Source organism: Diceros bicornis, chromosome 17 (assembly GCF_020826845.1).
Source record: "Diceros bicornis minor isolate mBicDic1 chromosome 17, mDicBic1.mat.cur, whole genome shotgun sequence".
NCBI lineage: Eukaryota > Metazoa > Chordata > Mammalia > Perissodactyla > Rhinocerotidae > Diceros > Diceros bicornis.
In genome coordinates this window covers 17,558,161-17,578,367 of record NC_080756.1, presented here as the reverse complement: position 1 = coordinate 17,578,367, position 20,207 = coordinate 17,558,161, and the positions used below count along the sequence as shown (strand labels likewise).

The window sequence follows — 20,207 nt, the reverse complement described above, 5'->3', positions numbered from 1 at the left end:
TGGAGGAGGCAAAGTTTCAGAAACATGGGCTCAATATGTCAGTCTGGGGTACACAATGAAGAAAGGAGGTGACAAGCGCTCTTGCTGCTGGGAAATCAAATTAGGATCTGAGTCCTCAGCGAACCAGTGAAAATTACCCGGGGCTTCCTAGATATCTATCATTGTTTCTAATAATAGTAATAATAATACTAACAGCTAACATATTATGGGCCTGGCATCTTATGTCTCCACCACCACAATGCTAGGAGGTAGTTATTATTCTTATTCCTATTTTTGCAGAAGAGGAAACAGACACAGAGTGGTCGTTGAACTTGTAAGGCACACCGTGCCGGCTGGGGTCTGGGACCAGAGCCCACGGCCTTCACCCCCCGGAGGCGGTGCCTCTGTGGGATGGTTTATTCATCATCGCATACATTCCACAGCTCATGCTGTTTCTTTATGGCTTCCCCTTCATTGCCGTTTTTGATGATGTTCTAAACGCTGTGTAGTTGACGGAGTGCTTTTATTCTCATGGTTTAGACGAGGACACTGAGATACAAGGAGGCGGCACAATAAACACTGAGATGGCCCGCCCTTGCCGTGTTTTACGTTAGTCTGGAGCTAACGGAGCAAAATGAGTGCATGCAGTCAGTTTTTCCTGTGAGGAGCTGTATTTCATCTGAAAGACTGAACTCACTCTGAAGAGTGTCTTTCCTCCTGTTAAATTGTCCCCTTCTTTTATGCAGTGATGAAGGCAGTAGATGGTAATTGTTGCTTTTTTAATGTCCTGTTTTGGCAAAATAAAAGGCTGGCAGCCCTAGCATCTGACTTGAATCCTAGTTGATGGTGGATGCTCACGGCCCCACCCTGTCGGCCTGGAGCCCCTGGGGCCCTCTCAGTGCTCTCACCACACACGTCTTCCGGGCCAGGTGTTTACCCAGGGGCACCTATGCTGCTGGGAAATATGAGGGACAGTCAAAGGGTGGTGCCCCACCTGTCTCCCACCAAGAAGTTGGGAAGACGCCCCATCACCCCTGGCTGGGGAGGCAGGGGTCCCAGAGAGAGCGCTGGGCCTGGCTGACATGCCCGCTGAGGACATGCAGAGCGGACACTCTGGTCTTTCTGGCTTCAGAGGGTGTGGCGTCCCCACCAACCTTCTTTTTCAAACCTGCCTCAGCCTGCATGGGGCCCCTTTCCTTGACGCTCCGCTTGCTTGCTTGCGGAGAAAACCACAGGGAATATTCCCCCACCCAGCCTTGTCCCACCCATCCCTCGGTCAGTCAAAAGCCGTGATTCATTCACCTTTTATTTGTTTTGAGGATTTTCCATGGCAACCTACAGGCCCCTGTCTCCTGATTAGGCTGGATTCTAGGACCATCAAAGATCTATTCAAGTCTGGAAAAAATCAGGACCAAGTAAGGGAGCTAGTTCCTAGAGGATAAATCCTTGGATCATCTGTGCTTCTGAATTATCTGTTTCATGGCCTGTTCTTCATTTTGGATCATCAATGGCTTTTCCTCCTTCTTCCACTAACCCTGGCAATGGACAGTGATTGCATTCCAGTCTAGAATGCGGTGGGGGTGACAAGAAATAGCTAAGGCAGAGGAAGGGAGAGACTTGGATTTGAAAATATCTTCTCTCTATGGGCTGATGTTGTGATGCGCCCACAGTTGAATAAGGGAAGTTAGAGACCTGGGCCACTGAGGTTGGGCTACAGACCCAAGAATCTCCACCCCTGAGAAGGCCAAGGGGTGAGTGAGCCAGACAAGAAATAGTCTGGGGCCCGCCCCGTGGCTTAGCGGTTAAGTGCGCGCGCTCCGCTGCTGGCGGCCGGGGTTTGGATCCGGGGCGCGCACTGACGCACCGCTTGTCTGGCCATGCTGTGGCAGCATCCCACATACAGCAACTAGAAGGATGTGCAGCTATGACATACAACTATCTACTGGGGCTTTGGGGGAAAAAAATAAAATATATAAATAAATAAAATAAAGAAACAGTCTGTATTGCTGGGCAAGTCATGCATGTGTGATGGGGGTCAAGGTCTTGTATAGCTGGAGGGGTAGTGGTCAGACACGAAGCAGAACTTTTCTAAGGCCAGGTTGTGAGACATGAGGACTTTGGAGTCTCCTGGGAAGGTGCTCAAGAAAAATGGAGATGCCTCTGTCAGGGATGATTGCAGAGGTGGTGGCCAGAGGTGGTGGCCGTCTTCAGTTGGCTGGACCAGCCACCACATGGACGTCTCGAGGAAGGACAGGGCCCAGACGAGCCCACTTGCGTGGCCAGACCCTCTCCTTCGTGCTTCTCCAGATCCTTCTTGCTGGTCTAGGATTCCATTTTGATGCTTCTGCTCCCAGAGCCCAGCCAGTTTCTCAGGATAAACTGCCCGGCCCAGTCTGCTTCAGCCCCATTCCCTCCAAAAGGACCCCCCACACACACTGGCTCCACTCCCAGCCCACTTCCACTGGCCCCTCGCAGCCTCCCTCCCCGTCCTCTCCTGCTCCTGCTCCAGGGCCAACACCACCTCCGCCGCCCTGGCCACCTCTGGCCCAGGAGACCAGTGCTTCAAGGGGAGCAAAAGTGGAGGCTGACTAGGTGCTGCCTTGACGCCCCCACGGTGGAGGGAACCAGCTTCTGTGACTGAGGGGTGACAGCAAGGCCACAGCCCCGGCAGGGAGCCTGCAGTAGGGAAACCTGAGATGGGTTACATGCGATCAGTAGGCAGAAAGGGAACGCAGCCCAGTGCCCAGGACACAGAGCCATCAGGCATCAGATGACAGAATATGACGGAAGTTCCAACAGATAATGGGCAGGGAGCCCATGGGACGTCAGGGTGGGGTGGGAACACACGGCAGCTGGATGGGCAGAGGCGGACGGTTCCCATACCAGGAGGCAGGGTGGCGACATGGAAAGAGTGTGGGCTTTGGAGAGACAGACCTAACGGAATCCTGGCTCCGTGTGCTGGCTCTGTGGCCCTGGATTCAGCATGTCCCTGTCTTAGGAATAACAACACCCACCTCAGAGAGGTGACGCCGGTGACGTGCCCAGCCCAGGGAAATTCTGGCCCACAGCAGGTACTCCATTAACATCAGTTTCCACTCCCTCCCCTTGGACCCCCATCTAGTGCTCTGGGCCTGAAGTGTAGGGAAGGGCCCAGGGGATGAGGCTTCACAGATAGAGAAAATGAGCCAAGCAGGGTCAAGGCCAGGAGGCCTCGCCACCTTGCTAGGATCCCCAGGTGCCCTGTGGGACCCCTTTTGCTCCCCTTGCCCTCCAGAGATGTCCTGTGGGTGCCAACCTCCATGTTTACAGCCAGCCTGACCCACAGCAGCCCCTTGTAGTCCCCCAGCTGGGCTGCAGCTGTGTCTGGCTTTGCCTGCTGCAGGGTGCCCTCCAGCCGTCTGTCCCAAGTCTGGCTCCCATCAGTAGCCACAATGGCAGTCTGGAGTCAGAGCCCCGCAGTGGGGGCGGAGGGGAGTTAATCCACCAGCTTGTGCTCAGGGCAAATGGTGTACTCCCACAGGAGTACAAAGGTGAAGACGATCCAGTCCCTGTCACTGGTGTTGGGGAGGTGATGGGAAGGACAAGTGAGGTGGGTTGGGCGGGGAGCAGAGAAGGGGTCTCAGAGAGCAAGGGTCCCTTGCAGGCATCAAGGGCCTTCGCTATCTCCATTTGAGGGAAAGGAGCACACTAACTCCTCTCTCTCCTCTTCCCCATGGTCGTGGCCAACCACAGCCCCTCTACCCCTGGACATCCTCCTAGCCCTGCCCTTGCCCCTCAGCCCCACTCCAGGCTCCTCTCGCACAAGCCATCCTGTCCAGTGGAGCTGTCCATCTACTTCCAGTGCTGTCTTGGGCCAGTCTCTGTCTCCAGCCCAAGAGATGCCCCAGCATCTCCATCACACCTGGTGAGTGACCTCCTGACCTTTCAGTTCCTCACTGCAGTCTCAGAGATTATGTGAGAGGTGTCGGGTTGGCCTCCAGGTAGCCCCCTTCCCACTGTGGGAGCCCATTTAAAGTGTCCTGGGTGGGAGGTGTCAGCCCAGTGCCATAGTGGTTAAGTTCATGTGCTCTGCTTCAGTGGCCCAGGGTTCACAGGTTCGGATCCCAGGCATGGACCTACACACTGCTCATCAAGCCATGCCGTGGTGGCATCCCACATACAAAAAATAGAGGAAAATGGGCACAGATGTTAGCTCAGGGCCAATTTTCCTCACCAAAATATAAAAAATATAAATAAATAAATAGTCTGGGCCCTGGTCCTGGCCCTTTAGTTAGGGTGGGGCACAGCTCTACACCCCATAGCATTCCCTGGCTCCCACTGGGGATTCAGCTCCTACAAGTGCACCTCATACTTTACTCATTTGGACCAGTTTTTCCTCCACCTGCATCCTTCTTGAGTGGCTCCTCCCGCCTGTAGGACCAGAAGCTTCCTGAGTGCAGGGACTATAACATGGCTTCCTCTTTCTCCCACATCGTTCCACAGAGCATCACTTAGATATGAGGAAGGCAGCACAGGGGGACAGATATGGAGACAGGGCGTGAAGCCCTTCACAACGCTCCTTTCCTGGGATCCACACCTGGGATCAGTTCCCTTTCCTGCCCCTCACCCTCTGCTCGTGCCCCTCACCCCACCACAACACGGTCACTCAGCACGCGGCCATGCCTTTTACCGCCCAAAAAGTCTAGGTTGTCAGGTATAAGTTTCCTCAGCTTTCTGCCCCCGTGTCCCCTTCAGAGCCCATCCTGCCATCTGTAATCCCTGGATCCCCTCTCTACTCCCCTATCCCAAAGCCTTGATACATTTGCTAGTTTGGACCTCTCTTCCTCCACTGAGTACGTTGCTGGAGACTATGAATAGGCACTATGCACTCACTATCCTCTACCTATGGCCCCACGTCTCTCTTTCTTTCCATAGCAGAGTTGACTCTGCGCCCCTTCCCCACTCCCACCCCTGAGCCCACTGGGCAAAAGCCCCACCCACCCCCATCACCGGGTCCACAGCCATCTTTTGAATTTTGCCCTTTCTTGGCTTTTCTGCAACATTTGCCCCTCTGGATCCTTTTCTTCTTCCTGAGCATGTTTTCTTTCTTGACTCCTGAAACCCCCCTCCTGGTTCTCCACACATCTCTCTGATCACTCCTCCTCAGTCTCCTTTGCTGGATCCATCACCTGGGAGCTTTTAGAAATACAGACTTTTATATCCTGGACCTGCTTAAGCATAAGGTGCATTTTACCCAGATCCCCGTTAAGATGGATATGTAAATGTTTGAGAAGCACTGGTCTAGTCAAGCCCTCCGTGCAACTCTTGAGTCCCCAAGAATACCCGTCAAGAGTTGCTGAGTCTATTCTTGATGGCTCCAATAATGGTGACCACCCCACCTCTTACACCAGCCCACTCCACCCGGAGTGTGGTTTACCCCAGTCCCACCGTGCAGGGTTCCCCACTTCACCCTGTCCTCAGCTTCCCCACTCCCCGTCTCTTGCTTTCTCCCCGTCATGGTTCCAGGAACTCGTACCTATAACCAGCACCCCAGGAATGCACCCCAACCCCAAATGCCATAGAAACCCATTCAAGGTCAAGGGAGACCTCATTTCTGTGAATTTCCCTGCCCAATTTTCATTGATCTTCCTGCCTGCTGTCTTTTAAGCCCGGGTTTTAGCTACAGACTGTTGTCCTGGAATTGCCAGAAGGCAACGGGAGCGCAGCCAGAGAGCACGGCAGGGCCCCTAGTCTTACAGGGCCTGGGCTGTGCCTCCCTCCTCTGGGCGTGCACCTCGCGATGATGCAGCCGGGTCCAGGAGCTGCTCGTTGCTGTGAACGGGAACGCAGACGTGTCTGAGGCCTAGGCTTCAGACGTATCTGTCTCCTCCTGCAAGACGGTGAGCAGCTCAGCCCCAGGCCAGCAGCGTGAGGAACTCCCTGACTTAGGGTGGCGCTTCACACTTTGCGGTGCGCATGAGCAGGCCTTTGCCCTGCTGGTCCTCAGGCTAGCTGGGTTTGGGCGTCCAGCAGGAGTTGTTGTAATTAGTAAAAACAGGGAGCAATGGACTTGGAGTTGGAGGCCTGGACCAGGCTCCGCCACTTATCCTCTCCGAGGCTCGGTTTCAGCGTATGTGAGTGGGAATTGGGCATGAGATGATCAGCCCCTGTGTGTGGTCCTGGGGGTGGGGAAGATGAGAGCAGCTGAGCAGCAGGGGAAAATCAGGCCCTGCATAACTCAAAAGACATCCAAAGCCCCCCATCCTCCAGGGAGAGACCAGGACCGGCTCAGCCGTAACTCCAATTCCCAGGGCCAGCCCCGATGGGACCCCCGGGAAGCTGGTCTCCTGCACAGCCCCTCCATTGGGGCCTCCAGTTCCACTCTCCTGCTGAAGGCCCCTCCACACCCTGAGGAGGAGGAAGGGCCATAGGCCTCATCCCTACTACTGCGTGAACCTGAACCCCTGTTCCTCTGCCTCAGATGTCCCAGAGACCCTGTGTCTTCCCTCTGCTCCTCCTGGGCTTCAGGGAGCCAGTGGCTTCAGAGGAAAAGAGACAGCTGTCTGCGCGTGTCACACCTTCTGACTTTCCCAGACAGCCTCTGCCCTGCCTCCCCTCTCAAGCTGCCTACTCTTCTGGCCCCCTAATTCGCCTCAGGCCCCACCTGCACCCCCTCTGCACCCCACTGAATGCTGTAAAGTGCTCACCTCCCTACTGCTGTCCCGCATCCCCTCAGCTCCTAAGACTACCCAGGTCCCTGACCCGCCCTCCTCGGGGACACGCCTCCTCAGCACTGTTGGAGACAGTGCTGTCCTACTGTGGGTGTGTTGGAAAGAGCACAGGGCTTTGGGGTCCGAGCCTGGCTTAGCCCCTGACAACCTAGGTGACCCCAGATGAGGCCCCTGCCCCTCCCTGGGTCTCAGTTCCTTCGCTGGTGAAATAAACAGAGCAGTTTCCACTGTGCAGCATGGAGGGCGCCCCACGTCGGGGCATTAGGGCCCTGCAAGGAGTCAGGGCAGCACCGAGCGCTCCTCCACATTTACCCTGTTGTCAGTCTCCGCCCAGAAACTGCCAGGCGGGAGGAGCAGGCAGATGGCAGCACTGCCAAGGACAAACTCCCGTCCAGCTAGAGCCCTGCACCCACTCTCCACTCAGCCCCCTAAAAGGCAGGCAATGGATGGGGTACCTTTGGGATCTTCTCTAGCCCAGACTGGTTGTAGACGGTCAGGGATCTGATCCTCAACGTTTCCATCTGTAAAATGGCGATAGCAGCATTCCCTCACTCCCAGTGCTGTTCTCAGACAATGGGTGTGAAAGTCCTCGGTAAACTGTAAAGCTGCAGGCAGGCACCAATGAAAGAGGGCAATGTGTGCCACCATTGCCTCCACCTGTGGCCCTGGCAGGCATTACTAATCGATCATGCCACTCTTGCCTGCTGCATCTGGACACAACCACAGGATCCGTAAGATTACCCTCCAGGCCAGTGCTTCTCAGCTCTGGCTGCTCACTAGAATCCCTTCACTAGCCTTCAAAATATACCAGTAGTGCCTGGGCCCCACCCCAGTAGCCTGCCTTGGTTGGTTCGGGCTAGGGGCTCAGACATCAGTATTTAAGTCCCCAGGTTATTTTTCACCCTGTGTAAACAGCCACTGCTGTTGGCAACCACAATCGAATGACCACGTAGACTCACGTAATGTAGCGGCCACCCTACCTGCTGGTCATTGTCATTAGCCCCTTCCCCAGAGCCCTCTCTTCTTCCTAAAATCGTCCACCAAGTCATGCCTGGTCTGTAACCCACACCAGCCGAGCCCTCTCACTTGGGGACCTGCCAAGCTGACAACTCAGGTCCCTACCGGGGACCTCAGAGTGGGGCTCCCGACTGTCTCCCGCAGAAGCTCCCCTCAGTCTCCAGCACCTTGACCTGCTGCTCTAGAACACAGACTCGAACCCAGCACAACCCTGCCCACCAGGAGACCCCTGTGAGCCCTGGGGCACAAAGGAGTGTAGGAGAGTCCTTCACTCCCTCCCCAAATCAGGTGATAAACCAGCAGCATCCGGAGAAGCAGCCTCCACGCCTACGTTTTAGAGTTAGCTGTTTCTTCTACACCTCTCAATTGGAAAGTTCTTTCTGCTATCCCACCTCAGTCTTTACTACTGCAAAGGGAGCAGGAGTGTGTGGATTCTTTGCTGAGGAAATGGCAATGTCTCTACCCAGTTCTGGAAACACACACACACACACACACACACACACACACACACACACACACAAACACACACAGGCTTTGCTTTGTCGACCAGGGAAGCAAACTTCCTGCTGAATCTTGATCTGCTGGCTCTCCCCGACCCGCACCTGCTGAATGGTGGTGTTGACTTCCAGGTTGAGGGGAGCCAGGGAGCTCTGGCTGATGGTTGCCTCTTGGGTGATGGGGGTTCGAGCCTGGTCCTATGGCCTTGCCCTAAGCCCCGGCCACTACTCTGAATATTCTATCCATGAACCCAGCCCATTCACCCCATCCACCAATCCCTCCACCTCTGTCTTTGGAAGCCCCTCAGGCCCGCGAAGATGTCCTGGCTAGGGTTTGCCAGCTCATGCTGGTTACTGGGGAATCTGTCTGTCCTCCTTACACCCCTCCTCACCACAAGGCAGGACTGGCCACCACCACAGAGTTTCGGGTAGACAGGTGTCTGGGGAGGTGCCAACTGCACAGCCACTGAAACTCACAGCCTGCCCCGACCCCCCGCTCACTTCACCCCAGTTCAGCCTCAGTTTCCAAGAATTTGTTCCGTATCTTAGCTTTCGGCAGAGAGGCCAGAGTGTGGGGTTCCCACCAGCTCCTCCCCTCCTGGGCGACCCCTCAGGAGGCCAGGCCTCTGAGCAGAGAAGAAAGGGTTGAACAAATGCAGATACCTCTCCAGCAAGCCCCCACTTTGCCTCTAGGAAAGACCCACTTCTCAGGAAGAGGCCAGGGTCCCTGTCAGCAGCAGGACCATTTCTGTCACTGTACACAGTTAACGCTTTTGTTGAAAGCCACAAGTCAGGCTGCACACACGCCTCTATGCATCCTCCCTTCTCTCCCCTCCCCTCTCCCTCCCTCCCTCCTCCCACACTCCGCTCCACACTTCATCTCCCTGCAGCCCGATGTGCTCTCAACCCCTCCTCCATGCTTGCTCTGAGAGCTTCTTCTTCCTCTGCTCCACAGAGAAATTCACCTAGAAGTATGGGCCACACCAGTGACGGTCAGTGGTGTGTGTGTGTGTCCCCGTGTGTCCGTGTGGGTGTGAGGCACCTGCTCACAGGAGCACCTGAATGGAGGTGCACGTACACACCTTGACCACTCAGAGACGGAGCATCAGATTGTGCTGTTTATTGAGGATGCAAAGGGAGGGGCTTTAAGAAGAAAGGAGAAGTGAGTGAGCCTCCTGTTCTCTGCTTCTGGGCGCAGGAGAGGGAAGAGAGAGACCCTGGGTTGTGCGTGGTCCCACTCAGAACAAGCCGTGAGACTGAGCCCGGTGGGGCGGGGACTGGCCTCTCTTGGCAGTTTATCCTTCAATCCTCCTGTTCTTGAACACAAAGCCAGCTTCCAGCACAGGCAGGAGCTGGGACAAAGGCCCCAGCGTGACAGGAGGGCCGTGCTCTGAGATCCAAGGGCCAGACAGAGTAGTCAGCGCCTGAGCCAGAGGCTGGGCAGAGGATGGAAGGCTGGAAGTCAGGGGCTGCGCTGGTGGCACGGCTGGGGGACCGTAGCCAAGGAGGTGAACACCAGGCATGCGCAGGGAGGAATTTCACCAAGCTCAGTCATCCACGCCTGTCCAGGCTCAGGAAGACACAGGCCAGGAGAAGTGAGTAGCCCAGACCAGCACCTGAGGTACAAGAGCAGGGCCAGCAGGACAGAGATGAGGCTGACAGTGGGAGGGGAGGGCGCATGTGGAGCCAGAGCTGGGGACACGGGGGTGGCGGGAGACAGGGCAGCCCTCTCTACCGACTGGCCTTCTTGGAGGGGGCACTCAGGCTGGACCCCATCCCCAGGGTGTCCTTGTAGTCGCCGGTGCTGCCCCGGCCCCGGCTTTCCCCGCCGCGGACGCTGCACACTCCGGAGTTGCAACTGCTGCTGGCGGCCACGTAGCCGCCGCTGACCGAGCTGGGCCGGAAGCCGTGGCCGCCGCTGCCGCTGGTGCTGCTGATGATGGCTGCAGAGGGAGGGCGGGGTCAGCACCCCCCAGGCAGAGCTGGGGCGGGACGGAGGAGGCCGCATGTCCCCAGGACAGATGGGGCTCTTCTTGGAGCAATGCATTATATGGGGGCTCTGGTCACAGCCGCCCCTCTTCCAGGGGAAAATATCCCAGCGACCTCTTCCCCCACGTCCTGCTCTTGGCTTGCTCAGCTTATACCCAATCTGGCTGGTTCTTAGCTCTTGAGGCCCATCCCTTTGGTCCAGGCACCAATGCACCCACCTGTCATTCTGGACACCCACACCCTGCCCCTTCTATTAGCCTTTTTGCTAAACTCCCCAGCCCCCAACCTCTCCCTCCTGCTAGCTATCCCACAGATGGCATCTTTCAGAGGCTCTGGCTTAACTCTCTTAGCCCCACTGAGCAACCCAGAGATCCAACACTGCCAGCCTGACCTCCGAGGTCCCCCATTCACTAGTTCCCTCAGCCCCTGTAATCCCCCAGCCCAGATCTGACCGCAACATGCAAACCCAGCTCTCCGAGCCTCACACACACCCATACTCATTTCTTACAACAAGTTCTTTGTTTCCCCATCCCCATGGCGACAGCCTTCCTGGCTGCCATCCCCAGGAACAGGGAGACAGAGTGATAAGGATGGAGCCCTGGCTGGGAGTCAGGAGGCCTGATTGCTGGCCATGCCTCTGCCAGCTGGCTGTGTGATCTCAGGCAAAGCTTTTCCCTCGCTGGTCCTTAGATTGCTCATCTACACACACGGTGTGTGTGACTAAGGCCCTTTCCGGTCCACAGATTGTATGATTTTAGGTCCAAGCATACAAGTACTTACAGATGCTGACAGGGGAGGGAAATTCTCCTGACATCCTGTTAGGGAGAGAAATAAAATAAGAGCAAGCAGAATCCAACCCACAACCTATTAACCTGTAGCTAGTGCCCCCACTGGCCTGATATGGGTTTCTGAACCCAACGGGCACCTGCAGAAATTCCAGAACTTCTTTGGCACTAGCAGAGCCTGAGAAAGTGTGGGGGCCACCTCTGAATCTTTGGGGTACCCAGACAACAACCCATCAAACAGTAGTTGGCATGAGGTGCAACGTGAGGGCAGCATGTACACCTCCCAAGGCTCAGGCCAGGCACCAAGCCTTTCCGTCTCGCGGGAACACTGAGGAAGCCAGAAGGGCTGCCCGGGGACATCTCTGACAAACTTGTCTTGTGCTGGACTCATAAGGAAGATGGAGCAAGGAGGCCTAGCACAGCAGTGGGGTTCTGTTTTTTCTGGGGGGAAGGGTAGGTATTATTAATTACTATTATTATTCCTATCATCACCACCCCTTCACTCCCCAGGAACTCGTCTTTCCTGGGTTAGGATGTGTTAGGCTTTCTCCTTTGGTCCTTTCCAAAACCTTGGGGCCTTCCTGCCAGAGCCCGCCCCTCACCGGCTCTCCTCGCCCTCCAGCAGCTTGCGGTAGGTGGCGATCTCCACGTCCAGGGCCAGCTTCAGGCTCATGAGCTCCTGGTACTCTCGCAGCATGCGGGCCAGCTCCTCCTTGGCCTGGTACAGGGCGGCCTCCAACTCGTCCAGCTTGGCCCGGGCATCCTTCAGGGCGTTGTCCCCCCGCTGCTCGGCATCGGCGATGGCCGTCTCCAGGTTGGAAGCCTAACCGAGGAATTGGAGACGTTGGAAATCTGGAAGGGGTGACTGGAGCCATACACTTCCAAATTCCGCTTGTTCTTTGAGATTCCGGGGCAGAGATGCCCACCTCCCCGCCTCACACCCCCTGCTCTCTTCTAGGTTGGAGCCCCTTTGGGGCTGGCAAGTCCTTCCTCAGCTCTGTCTCCACTCCCTGTGTTTAGACAGTGGTGGGGATGAAGAACAGTGCACCCCACCCTCCCGAGATGAAGCACCGTTCACTTCATTGCAAAGACGTTTACTTGGCCACCCTGTGTGGAGGATACAAAATGCGTAAGAGTAAGATTGTCTTTCTCCTCTTGAGTTGTCTAAAGTCTGGGAGGAGATATCATTGGAATATGATGTTGCAGGTACAACGACAGTGGCTTCCCAGGTGCCCGGGACCACGGACGAGGGGCGCAGGGAAGGAGATTCCCCAGGACCAACCCTTTATTTCCTAAGTGCTTACTGTGTGCCGGGCCCTACCCTCCGCCCTCTCCATGCCCCTTATGTACCTTAGCTCCTCTGGTCCTTACAACGCCCGGTGCAGTGGGGACAAGTGATCTGCCCAACGTCACGAAGCTGTAAGTGCTAAAGCCCATGGTAGAGTGGAAAGAGCACTGGTCGAGGAGTCAGGAGACGTGGCTCAGGCCACAGCTCTGCCACTTACCAGCTGTGCAACCCACAGAACCTCTCTGAGCCTCAGTTCCCTCCTCTGTAGCCACGGGGAGTGCTTGCCTCACAGTCTTTGTGAGGATTCAATGTGATAAAACGAGAGGAGCTGCTGCTATTGTTATCACACATGTGCATCTTGTCTCCCCACCCATGAAAGCTGAGACTGCAGCCCGCATTCCTGGGAACGGCTCCGAGAAAGGCCTCAATAAATATCCGCAGAAGGATCTTTAAGGGGTGCTCTCTGAGCCCACTTCTCCTCAATCATTTAATCAACAAATGTTTACCAAGCTGCTACCGTGTGCCAGGCACTGTACCAGATGCTGGGAAAACAATGGGGAACAAAGCAGCCAGCTCCCTGCCTCCTTCCCGTCCATGGAAGAAGGGACAGGCAGGTGTCGGGCAGTGACAGAAGTGTGACAAGTACAGGGAAGCACAGGTGCCAGGAGAGCACATTGATTGGGGGGGCGGGGACAGGGAGATGTGGTCCTAGCCCAGCCTGGGGGATGAGAGAAGGCTTCCTGGAGGAGGGGCTTCAAAGCAGAGGTCCTCAGGGTGAATAGGAGACGAGATGCCCCAGGGATGTCCGCTCTAAGTGTCGGCGGCAGTGACCCCTTGGCCCCTTTCCTCTCGTAGGCAGAGATTCGGGAGGCTGACGTCCTTGGCCAATTCCTCCCCCCTCCATTGCGCGCGGCCGCCCCAGGCCCCAGGCCACCGGTCCCTTACCTGCTTCTTCACATTCTCGATCTCTGAGCGGATCCTCTGGATGAGCCGGGTCAGCTCCGAGATCTCGTTCTTGGTGTTTTTGAGGTCGTCCCCGTGCCGGCCGGCTGCCAGCTGCAGCTCGTGGAACTGGGGGCCCAAAGAACAGAGCCATAAACGAGCACTAGGAGCAAGTCGGGGAGCGCATGATGTGTCGGGGAGGTCGGGGGGCAGGGCATGTTGGACGCCTGACTGGACGTTGCCTCTGGTATGGGAACGGTCAGGCCCAGCGCTCATGCCGGCTGGGGTGGCCCTCCCAGACCTGGCCTCAGCCCGGCTCACCTTGGTCTGGTACAGCGCCTCAGCCTCAGCCTTGCTCCTCTGGGCAATCTCCTCGTACTGGGCGCGGACCTCATCGATGATGCTGTCCAGATTCAGGTCCCGGTTGTTGTCCATGGACAGGATGACAGACGTGTCGCTGATGTGGGACTGGATCTGAGCGATCTCCTGCAGGGGAAACAGGGATGGTCTAGGGACTTGACTGTCCAAGGCTGACAACCTCCCCCAAGTGAGGTGAGCAAACCGCTGTGATGCCAACTTAGAGGCTTGAACCAAGGCTGCTGCTCCCTGAGCAAAGCGAGTTTCCCCCGGGCCCCAGACAGATGCCTGCCGCCATGGAGCCAGGGCGTGGCCCATTTCCTTCCCACCCAGAGGGTGGAGACTGGAGCCTCTCAGGGCTGAAATGGGAGCTGAGTGGCTAACCAGGGGGCCTCCCTGGGAGCGGGCCTCAGGGCCTCGCTGCATCAGCTAGCCCCCAGAACAGAGGTTTACCCACTGGCTGCCCTCAGAGGGGTCGAGTGAGAGACGGACTTACAGCTTCAAAGAGACACCTGAAGAACTTGATCTCCTGGTCCATGGAGTCCACCTTGGCCTGCAGCTCCACTTTATTCGCATAAGCTGCGTCCACGTCCTGAAAGATGCCGCAGCCATCCCCCATCGCTGCTGGTGCAGCCGAGGAGGCAATACCCGCCCTGGCCTGGGTGCCCGGCATGGGGAGGAGCTGCCCTCTTCTCTTCGGGAGGCTCATGGGAAAGGAGAGGGAGGAGCAAGAGGCCCAGCTACGCCCCATCCTGAGAACCTGCTCCCTCAGCAGGATGGGGTGCCCCTCCAAGCAAGGCAGCCCCAGCCAGCCGCTGTCGGTCACCCCTGTGCTGTCTGAGCCAGGCCCCGCACCCTCAGGGGGAGCCCCTGTGCGTCGTTCTCTGCTGCTCTTCACCATGGACAACCCCATCCACATTGAACTCATTCTTCGCCCCTTTTTATTCCATTCTCTAGATAGTCTCTCGTCGTGGTCTCCCCTGCCCTTTCCTCACTATTTCTGAGTCAGTTCACTTTCTCTAAGAACAGAGCACACGGGCAGGCTTGGCTCCTCCTGTTCCCAGGCCAGCCGGGACTCAGGGCCGGCCTTCCCCCTCACCTTCTTGAGCAGCACAAACTCGTTCTCCGCAGCCGTCCGCCTGTTGATTTCTTCCTCATACCTGCAGAATGCCAGGGCTCAGTCAGCTAGTATGTCTCTCTGAGAACCCTCATTTGCCCAGGGAAGACCTGATTGAAGAGCAGTGTGCCTGTCAGAGGACACAGGTGCTGAGGGGCTGCAGGGCACTGGGCCAGTGGGGCCAGCCAGGAGAGAAAGGCTTCCTGGAGGAGGGGACATGGTAACCAAGTTTGGAAGGAGATTGTTGAAGATCCAGCTTAGAAAACAGGGAAGGAGCATGTGGAGTGAACGTCCTGTGGGAAATCTCAGGAGGCAAGAAATAATCTCGTTCCTCAAAATGTGAATGAAGCCCACAAATGGAGGGGAGCATTTCCTTAGCTACTCCTCACAGCAGTTCTGGGAGGTGGATGGATTTAAGCCCCTTTTCACTGATGAAGACACAGAAGCTCAGGGAGAACATGAGTGGTTTACCCAAGATTTCCCTCTCCTCGAGCCAGAGAGAATCCTCTGACCATTGCCCTGCTAACTGGACATTTGTCCGAAGTGCCAGGCCAGAGGCTGGAGCAGCAGGGAGCAAGTCCCGGAGTTTTGTTGGGGTGATTCTGCTTGGTATGACGAGGAATACCATCTCCTACCTCCAATAGCTTTAAGCTGGGGTGGCTGATGGGGCCCTGAGGGACCCACTCCTGCAGGGGGAGCTCAGAGGGACAGGGGCATTGTCTAGCTACAGGGGGTCCCCTCCTCTCACCTCTTCTTGTAGTCCTCCACCACGTCCCGCACGCTCCTCAGCTCCGAGTCCAGCCTCACCCTGTCCCCGGACAGCGTGTCCAGCTGCTTCCGCAGGTTGCTGATGTAGCCCTCGAGGATGGGCTCCAGGTTGTTCCTGCAGTTGTTCAGGTCCAGCTGCTGCAGCAGCTCCCACTTGGTCTCCAGCACCTGGTTCTGCTGCTCCAGGAACCGCACCTGGAACCCAAAGCCCGGAAACTGTTGAGCCCCCACAGAAGCAGTCACACCTGTCACTCACAGCGCACTGTGCCACACGCTGTCCCTGTGTTTTCTCTATCACCCCTGACAACAGCTGCATGAGGTGGGCAAATCGTTAATCCTGTTGAGTGGAAAGGAAACTGAGGCATAGAGAAGGTTAGCCTCCGAGGTCCAACGGTTTAATAAGTGGTGGAGCCCAGAACTGAACCCAGACATGTGTCCCCACAACCCAGGCATCCAGTCACTCAGAACCCACCAGGGCCAAACCAGCTCAGGGCAAGGGTGTGCCCAAAAATACCAGGACAGAGTCAGGCTGGGTCCGTCTTTGGAAAGGTTGACCATTGTGAGGAAGGGAGTCTGCTCTTCATTTTACAACGTATCAATGGTCCAAGAGCTTCCAGGTATTCCAAATTCCTGCACCAGGCCCCTCCTCCTTCTTTGCTCATGGCCTCTCCCTTCCCCCCAGTCCTGCTCATCAGAACCATCTTCCTGGAGCAAGCCTGGCATGTGGGGCAAGATGGACAGATGGAGCTCCCCACACCATTGTGGCCTCACTGGACCAGGAAATTGACCAGAGGAGTGGATCTGCATACACATCTCTTGTTTGGTTTGGGGGGACACAGTTTTTATAACGTGATTTCTCTTAATCTACGTGAGCTCAGCTACTGTTTAAATACGGCTGTGTTCCCTAAAGTCAGAAACATAGGATATCGGAAAACTGTCCAGGGTTCAGTGTTGAGGTGGGATTTGCCACCAAACAGCTCACCTCCAGCAGATGGTCCAGCATTTGGTTTGGTTTAACCAGTCCTGACTTTTTCATGTTTATCCACAGACTGTGCATTAACCACTGAGGAAACCCTACACCCAGGACACCACCATACACATCTGGACAACACACGGACAGCTCTGGATCACTGATAGGAAGTACCATCTTCTCTGGCTGCCTGGGATTATGGGATTGTCCTCCTCTAGGAACTAAAGTTATTTGGGAACCATCCAGGCCTTTGAGCCTGTTCCCCTCACCCCGGGCAGATCTTCTTTGTTCACAGAGGCGACTGTCTTCACGTGCGTCTTTCTTTCCATGTCTCTGGACTTTACCAGAGGTAAAGTGGGGTTTGACAGCCCAGCCACAGGTCAGTCTACTGCCACCTTCCTAGACCCCAAACCTCAGAACACTTTGATCTTTCGGATGTGAAATGGCTTAAAGGAGTGAGAAGCCACAGAGGTGGGCTCTGATGGCCGCTGATCGGCTCAGCCGTAGGCTTTGTCCTGGGCTGACCTGTCCATATGCAGCCAACACAGCCCTCCAGTCCCCAGTACTGGGTCTAGAGGCAGGAGGCTGAGTGTCCAAGCTCACCTTCCCTCCCCCAGATGAGCTTGGACATTGCATTTACCTCCCCGCTTTTGCTGACTCATAAAAGGGGAGCAATAATTTCTTATCTACCAAAAGTCAGAGGCCTATCTTGACTGGCGGATCCCTTGAGGCCTCTTTCAGAGCTTTGATTCCTCTCCTTCTCAACACTTCTCCCATAGCTCTCCAGAGATGATAGTAATAATAATCACTGTTTGGGGAGTACTTTGTATATGTCAGGCATCCTGCCAAGATCTTCACATGCATTTTCTTTAATAAACCTGACAGCGATCTCAAGAGGCAGGTTATTATCTCCACTGTAGAGATGAGGAAACAGGCACAGACGGGATAAATAACTCTCTACACAGCCACACAGCTGGTAAGGGATGGAGCCAGTGTCAAACCACATCTGACTTCAGAGCTGTGTGGAGCCTCTTCCCCACTGCACTGTTCTGCCTCTTGAAAGAGTCCTTAGCCCACTGAAACACAGGCCTGTGGACGAGCCCCCGGGAATGACCAGCCACTGATGCTCCTGATCCGTCGGTCAGATGACCAGTGGACGAGATCAGCTTGCAATGAATGGGAGGGGGACGAGCCTCCCCGGTTACTCTGGGGCAGATTCCCTCCCGCTGGCTTTTTCTGTGCACAGCCTGCGTGGGCCCCAAGCTTAGCAATAGCACCACGCTGGCCCTCAAGAGTAAGAAGCAGGGGTCTCCCTTTGGAGCTCCTGCCAGTAACGCTGACAAGCCTCTGCCAGTAGAGATTGACCTACCTCTGTCTTCTCTCAGGAAAGACTTCCCAGGGAATCTTACATAAGTCACCCTGATGACAGAAAATACCTGCCTTGTCCATAGGAAGTGCCTCCTCATCTCTAACCTCAATCCCTCCTGCTGTAACAAAGCTCATGTTCCAAGAAGAGAAGACAAGGGCTGTTCACAGGTTCCCCAGGTCCTAGCAGACCCACCTTGTCGATGAAGGAGGCGAACTTGTTGTTCAGAGCCTTGATCTGCTCCCTCTCTTGGGCTCGCACTTTCTGGATCTTGGGGTCCAGCTCCACGTTGAGGGGGGCCAGGAGGCTCTCGTTGACGGTGACCTGATGGATGCCGCCAGGCGGGCACACAGTCAGGCACACGGGGCCCAGGGCCACACTGCCAAACATGCTGCCAGCAAAGCCACTAGCACGGCCGCGGCCAAATCCGTAACCTCCACTCCTCCCACTGCCACTGGCCGCGTTGAGGGAGATGCTCCGGACACTGCCCAGGTTGTAGAGGCTCCTGCTTCCAAAGCCCCCGACGAGCCCTTTGCCCCCTGCCCTGTAGGAGGAGGAGCTGCCCCCCGAGAGCACCGCTGAGCAGCCGCTGAAGCCGCCCTTGGTGGCAGTGCCTGGCTTGCAGGTGAATTGGCGGCTCATGCTGCTGGTGGAGATTGGAACTGAGAGGCAGGAAGGACGAAGGCAAAATCCCACACGGGCTCTGCAGGTTGCAGTGAGGACCGACAGGGGCCCTTCCTTATATGTGCTTGGCGCTGGGGCTCGTGGATGGGCCATCAAGAGCTTAATTCATGGGTTTGGCTTGCCTGGGAGCAAGAAGTCATTTTCTCTGTGCTGAGCTCGAGATCAAGCCCTCCCCACCTCTGAAACAACATGAAACCTTCAAATTGCTGGGCTTGCAAGCCTTGCTCATGTAATTTGGGTCTTATCTAATTAACTTGCTGTTATAGGGTAATTTGCCCCAGGCCCAGCCTCTCCAGGGGGATGTCACTGACACTTCACCATCCTTATCCTGATTAATCTTCTCTGGGCTGTGGGCTTCCTCTTGGCGGCTCAGGGGGCCAGGAGGGGATGTACTTCCCTGGACAGGGCAGGTGTTACTGAGGCTCCTACCATAGCTGTGTCCTCCTCTTTCCCAGAAAGGGTCGTTCATCCAGGCATTCGCCTCTCCCCCGGGCCTCCTGCAGACACACCCCACTGATGGCCTCTTCTCCTAACCCACAGAGGATGGCAGCTCTCTCTGCTGGGGTATTAGGGTTGGAGAGACCCTCTCCCCAGCATGGGACATGAGCAGCCTAGGCCAGAGCCAGTCATGGACACAGGGGTGCCGTGTGCTTCTCCAAGTTCTCCAGGAAATGGGACCTCCACCCTTCGCCTCTCTCCAAGTCCCATAATAAGGCAGGCCAGAGGCTGTGCAAGGGACAATGGACGTCCAGCTCTTCCAGCTCTGGACAGAATGAAGAGAAAGGAGGATGGAGTTGGGGCAGGTGGCTGCGAAATTCAGGGCATCAATTGGGAGGAGGTATGGAGACGACAGGGAGAGGCTCGCCGGGGGCCTGGAGGTCTCAAGGAGAGACTCCTGGGTGGTGCATTTCATCATTTCTGTCTTTCCCGCAATGTGTATCTGCTAATAAGACTAAGAGCAGCTTGAGGACAGGAACCATCTGTTTAGAGTTCAAATAAAGAAGCTGCTGCCGAAGTGCGACTGAGCTCCTGTTGCATCCCTCCAGACCCACGCCAGCCGAGAACGCAGCCTGGCTGGGGCCCTCCCAGGAGCGCAGGCCTCCCCGAGGGGGTGCCCCAGTGAGCACGGTGCCATCCTGCTCCAAACAGTCCTGCCATCCCTGCCCCAGACTCTGCCTGCTGTCCCCTCCATCCCGGGTCCCTGGCTCCTATGAGGGCCCCAGTCCTCCCCCAGGATTGCCGTTGCTGCTGTGGCTCCTGTTCCACCCATGGCCAGCTCTGTCCCTGGAGATTGCCCTTGCCCAAAGATCCCTGCTGGGGCCCCCTGGGAGGGCTGCGACTCTTGGCTGGGAGTGGGCGCAGGAGGGAGGAGAATCTGGAGCCAGGCTGGTATGGGGCTCTATCTCACTTTGTTAGGGGTTGACCCGGAATCCATTCCTCCTCCTCCCCTGCACTCCTCCCCAGCCCTCCGCCTGCTGTTTTGTCTCTAGCGTTCACCAGAATTTCTCTTTCCCTCCCTTCCCTTCTTCAACCCTTCTCTCTCCACCCGTCCTCATCCTTCCTCTCTATCTTCCATGCATCCTTCCCTTTCCCCCTTTTGCCACCTCCTGCTCTATTGCTCCCCCATCCTGCCCTCTTCCCGGAGGTCTTCCTGGGTCAGCATAGCCGGGGTCTGAGCTCCCCTCATCTCCCTCAGCCCCTAGCATGTTCTTGGCATGTGCTGGAAACACAGTGACTC

The 20,207-nt window shown here is 56.2% G+C and overlaps 1 protein-coding gene across 1 annotated transcript; it reads right to left on the bottom strand.

Moving 5' to 3' along the window:
- Positions 1-9,704: 9,704 nt before the first annotated feature.
- On the bottom strand, positions 9,705-18,427 carry KRT71 (keratin 71). Its single transcript, XM_058558173.1, has 9 exons — positions 17,981-18,427; positions 15,430-15,644; positions 14,664-14,724; positions 14,061-14,156; positions 13,529-13,693; positions 13,211-13,336; positions 11,580-11,800; positions 10,973-11,007; positions 9,705-10,146 (listed from the first exon to the last, which is right to left on the bottom strand). Exons 1-9 carry the CDS (start codon positions 18,425-18,427, stop codon positions 9,935-9,937), a joined length of 1,578 nt encoding a protein of 525 aa, XP_058414156.1. The 3' UTR covers positions 9,705-9,934.
- Between the last annotated feature and the right edge of the window lie 1,780 nt (positions 18,428-20,207).

What these genes read in the sequence shown, in the direction of transcription:
- KRT71 (XM_058558173.1), bottom strand. Translation starts at nt 18,427, where the DNA reads ATGAGCCGCCAATTCACCTGCAAGCCAGGCACTGCCACCAAGGGCGGC. An exon ending in AGGCGCTGTACCAGACCAAG is followed by an intron (nt 13,337 to 13,528) that starts GTGAGCCGGGCT and finishes TTGGGCCCCCAG; the next exon opens with TTCCACGAGCTGCAGCTGGC. An exon ending in TCCCTCCCCTGTCAGCATCT is followed by an intron (nt 10,147 to 10,972) that starts GTAAGTACTTGT and finishes CTCCCTCTGCAG; the next exon opens with CCATCATCAGCAGCACCAGC.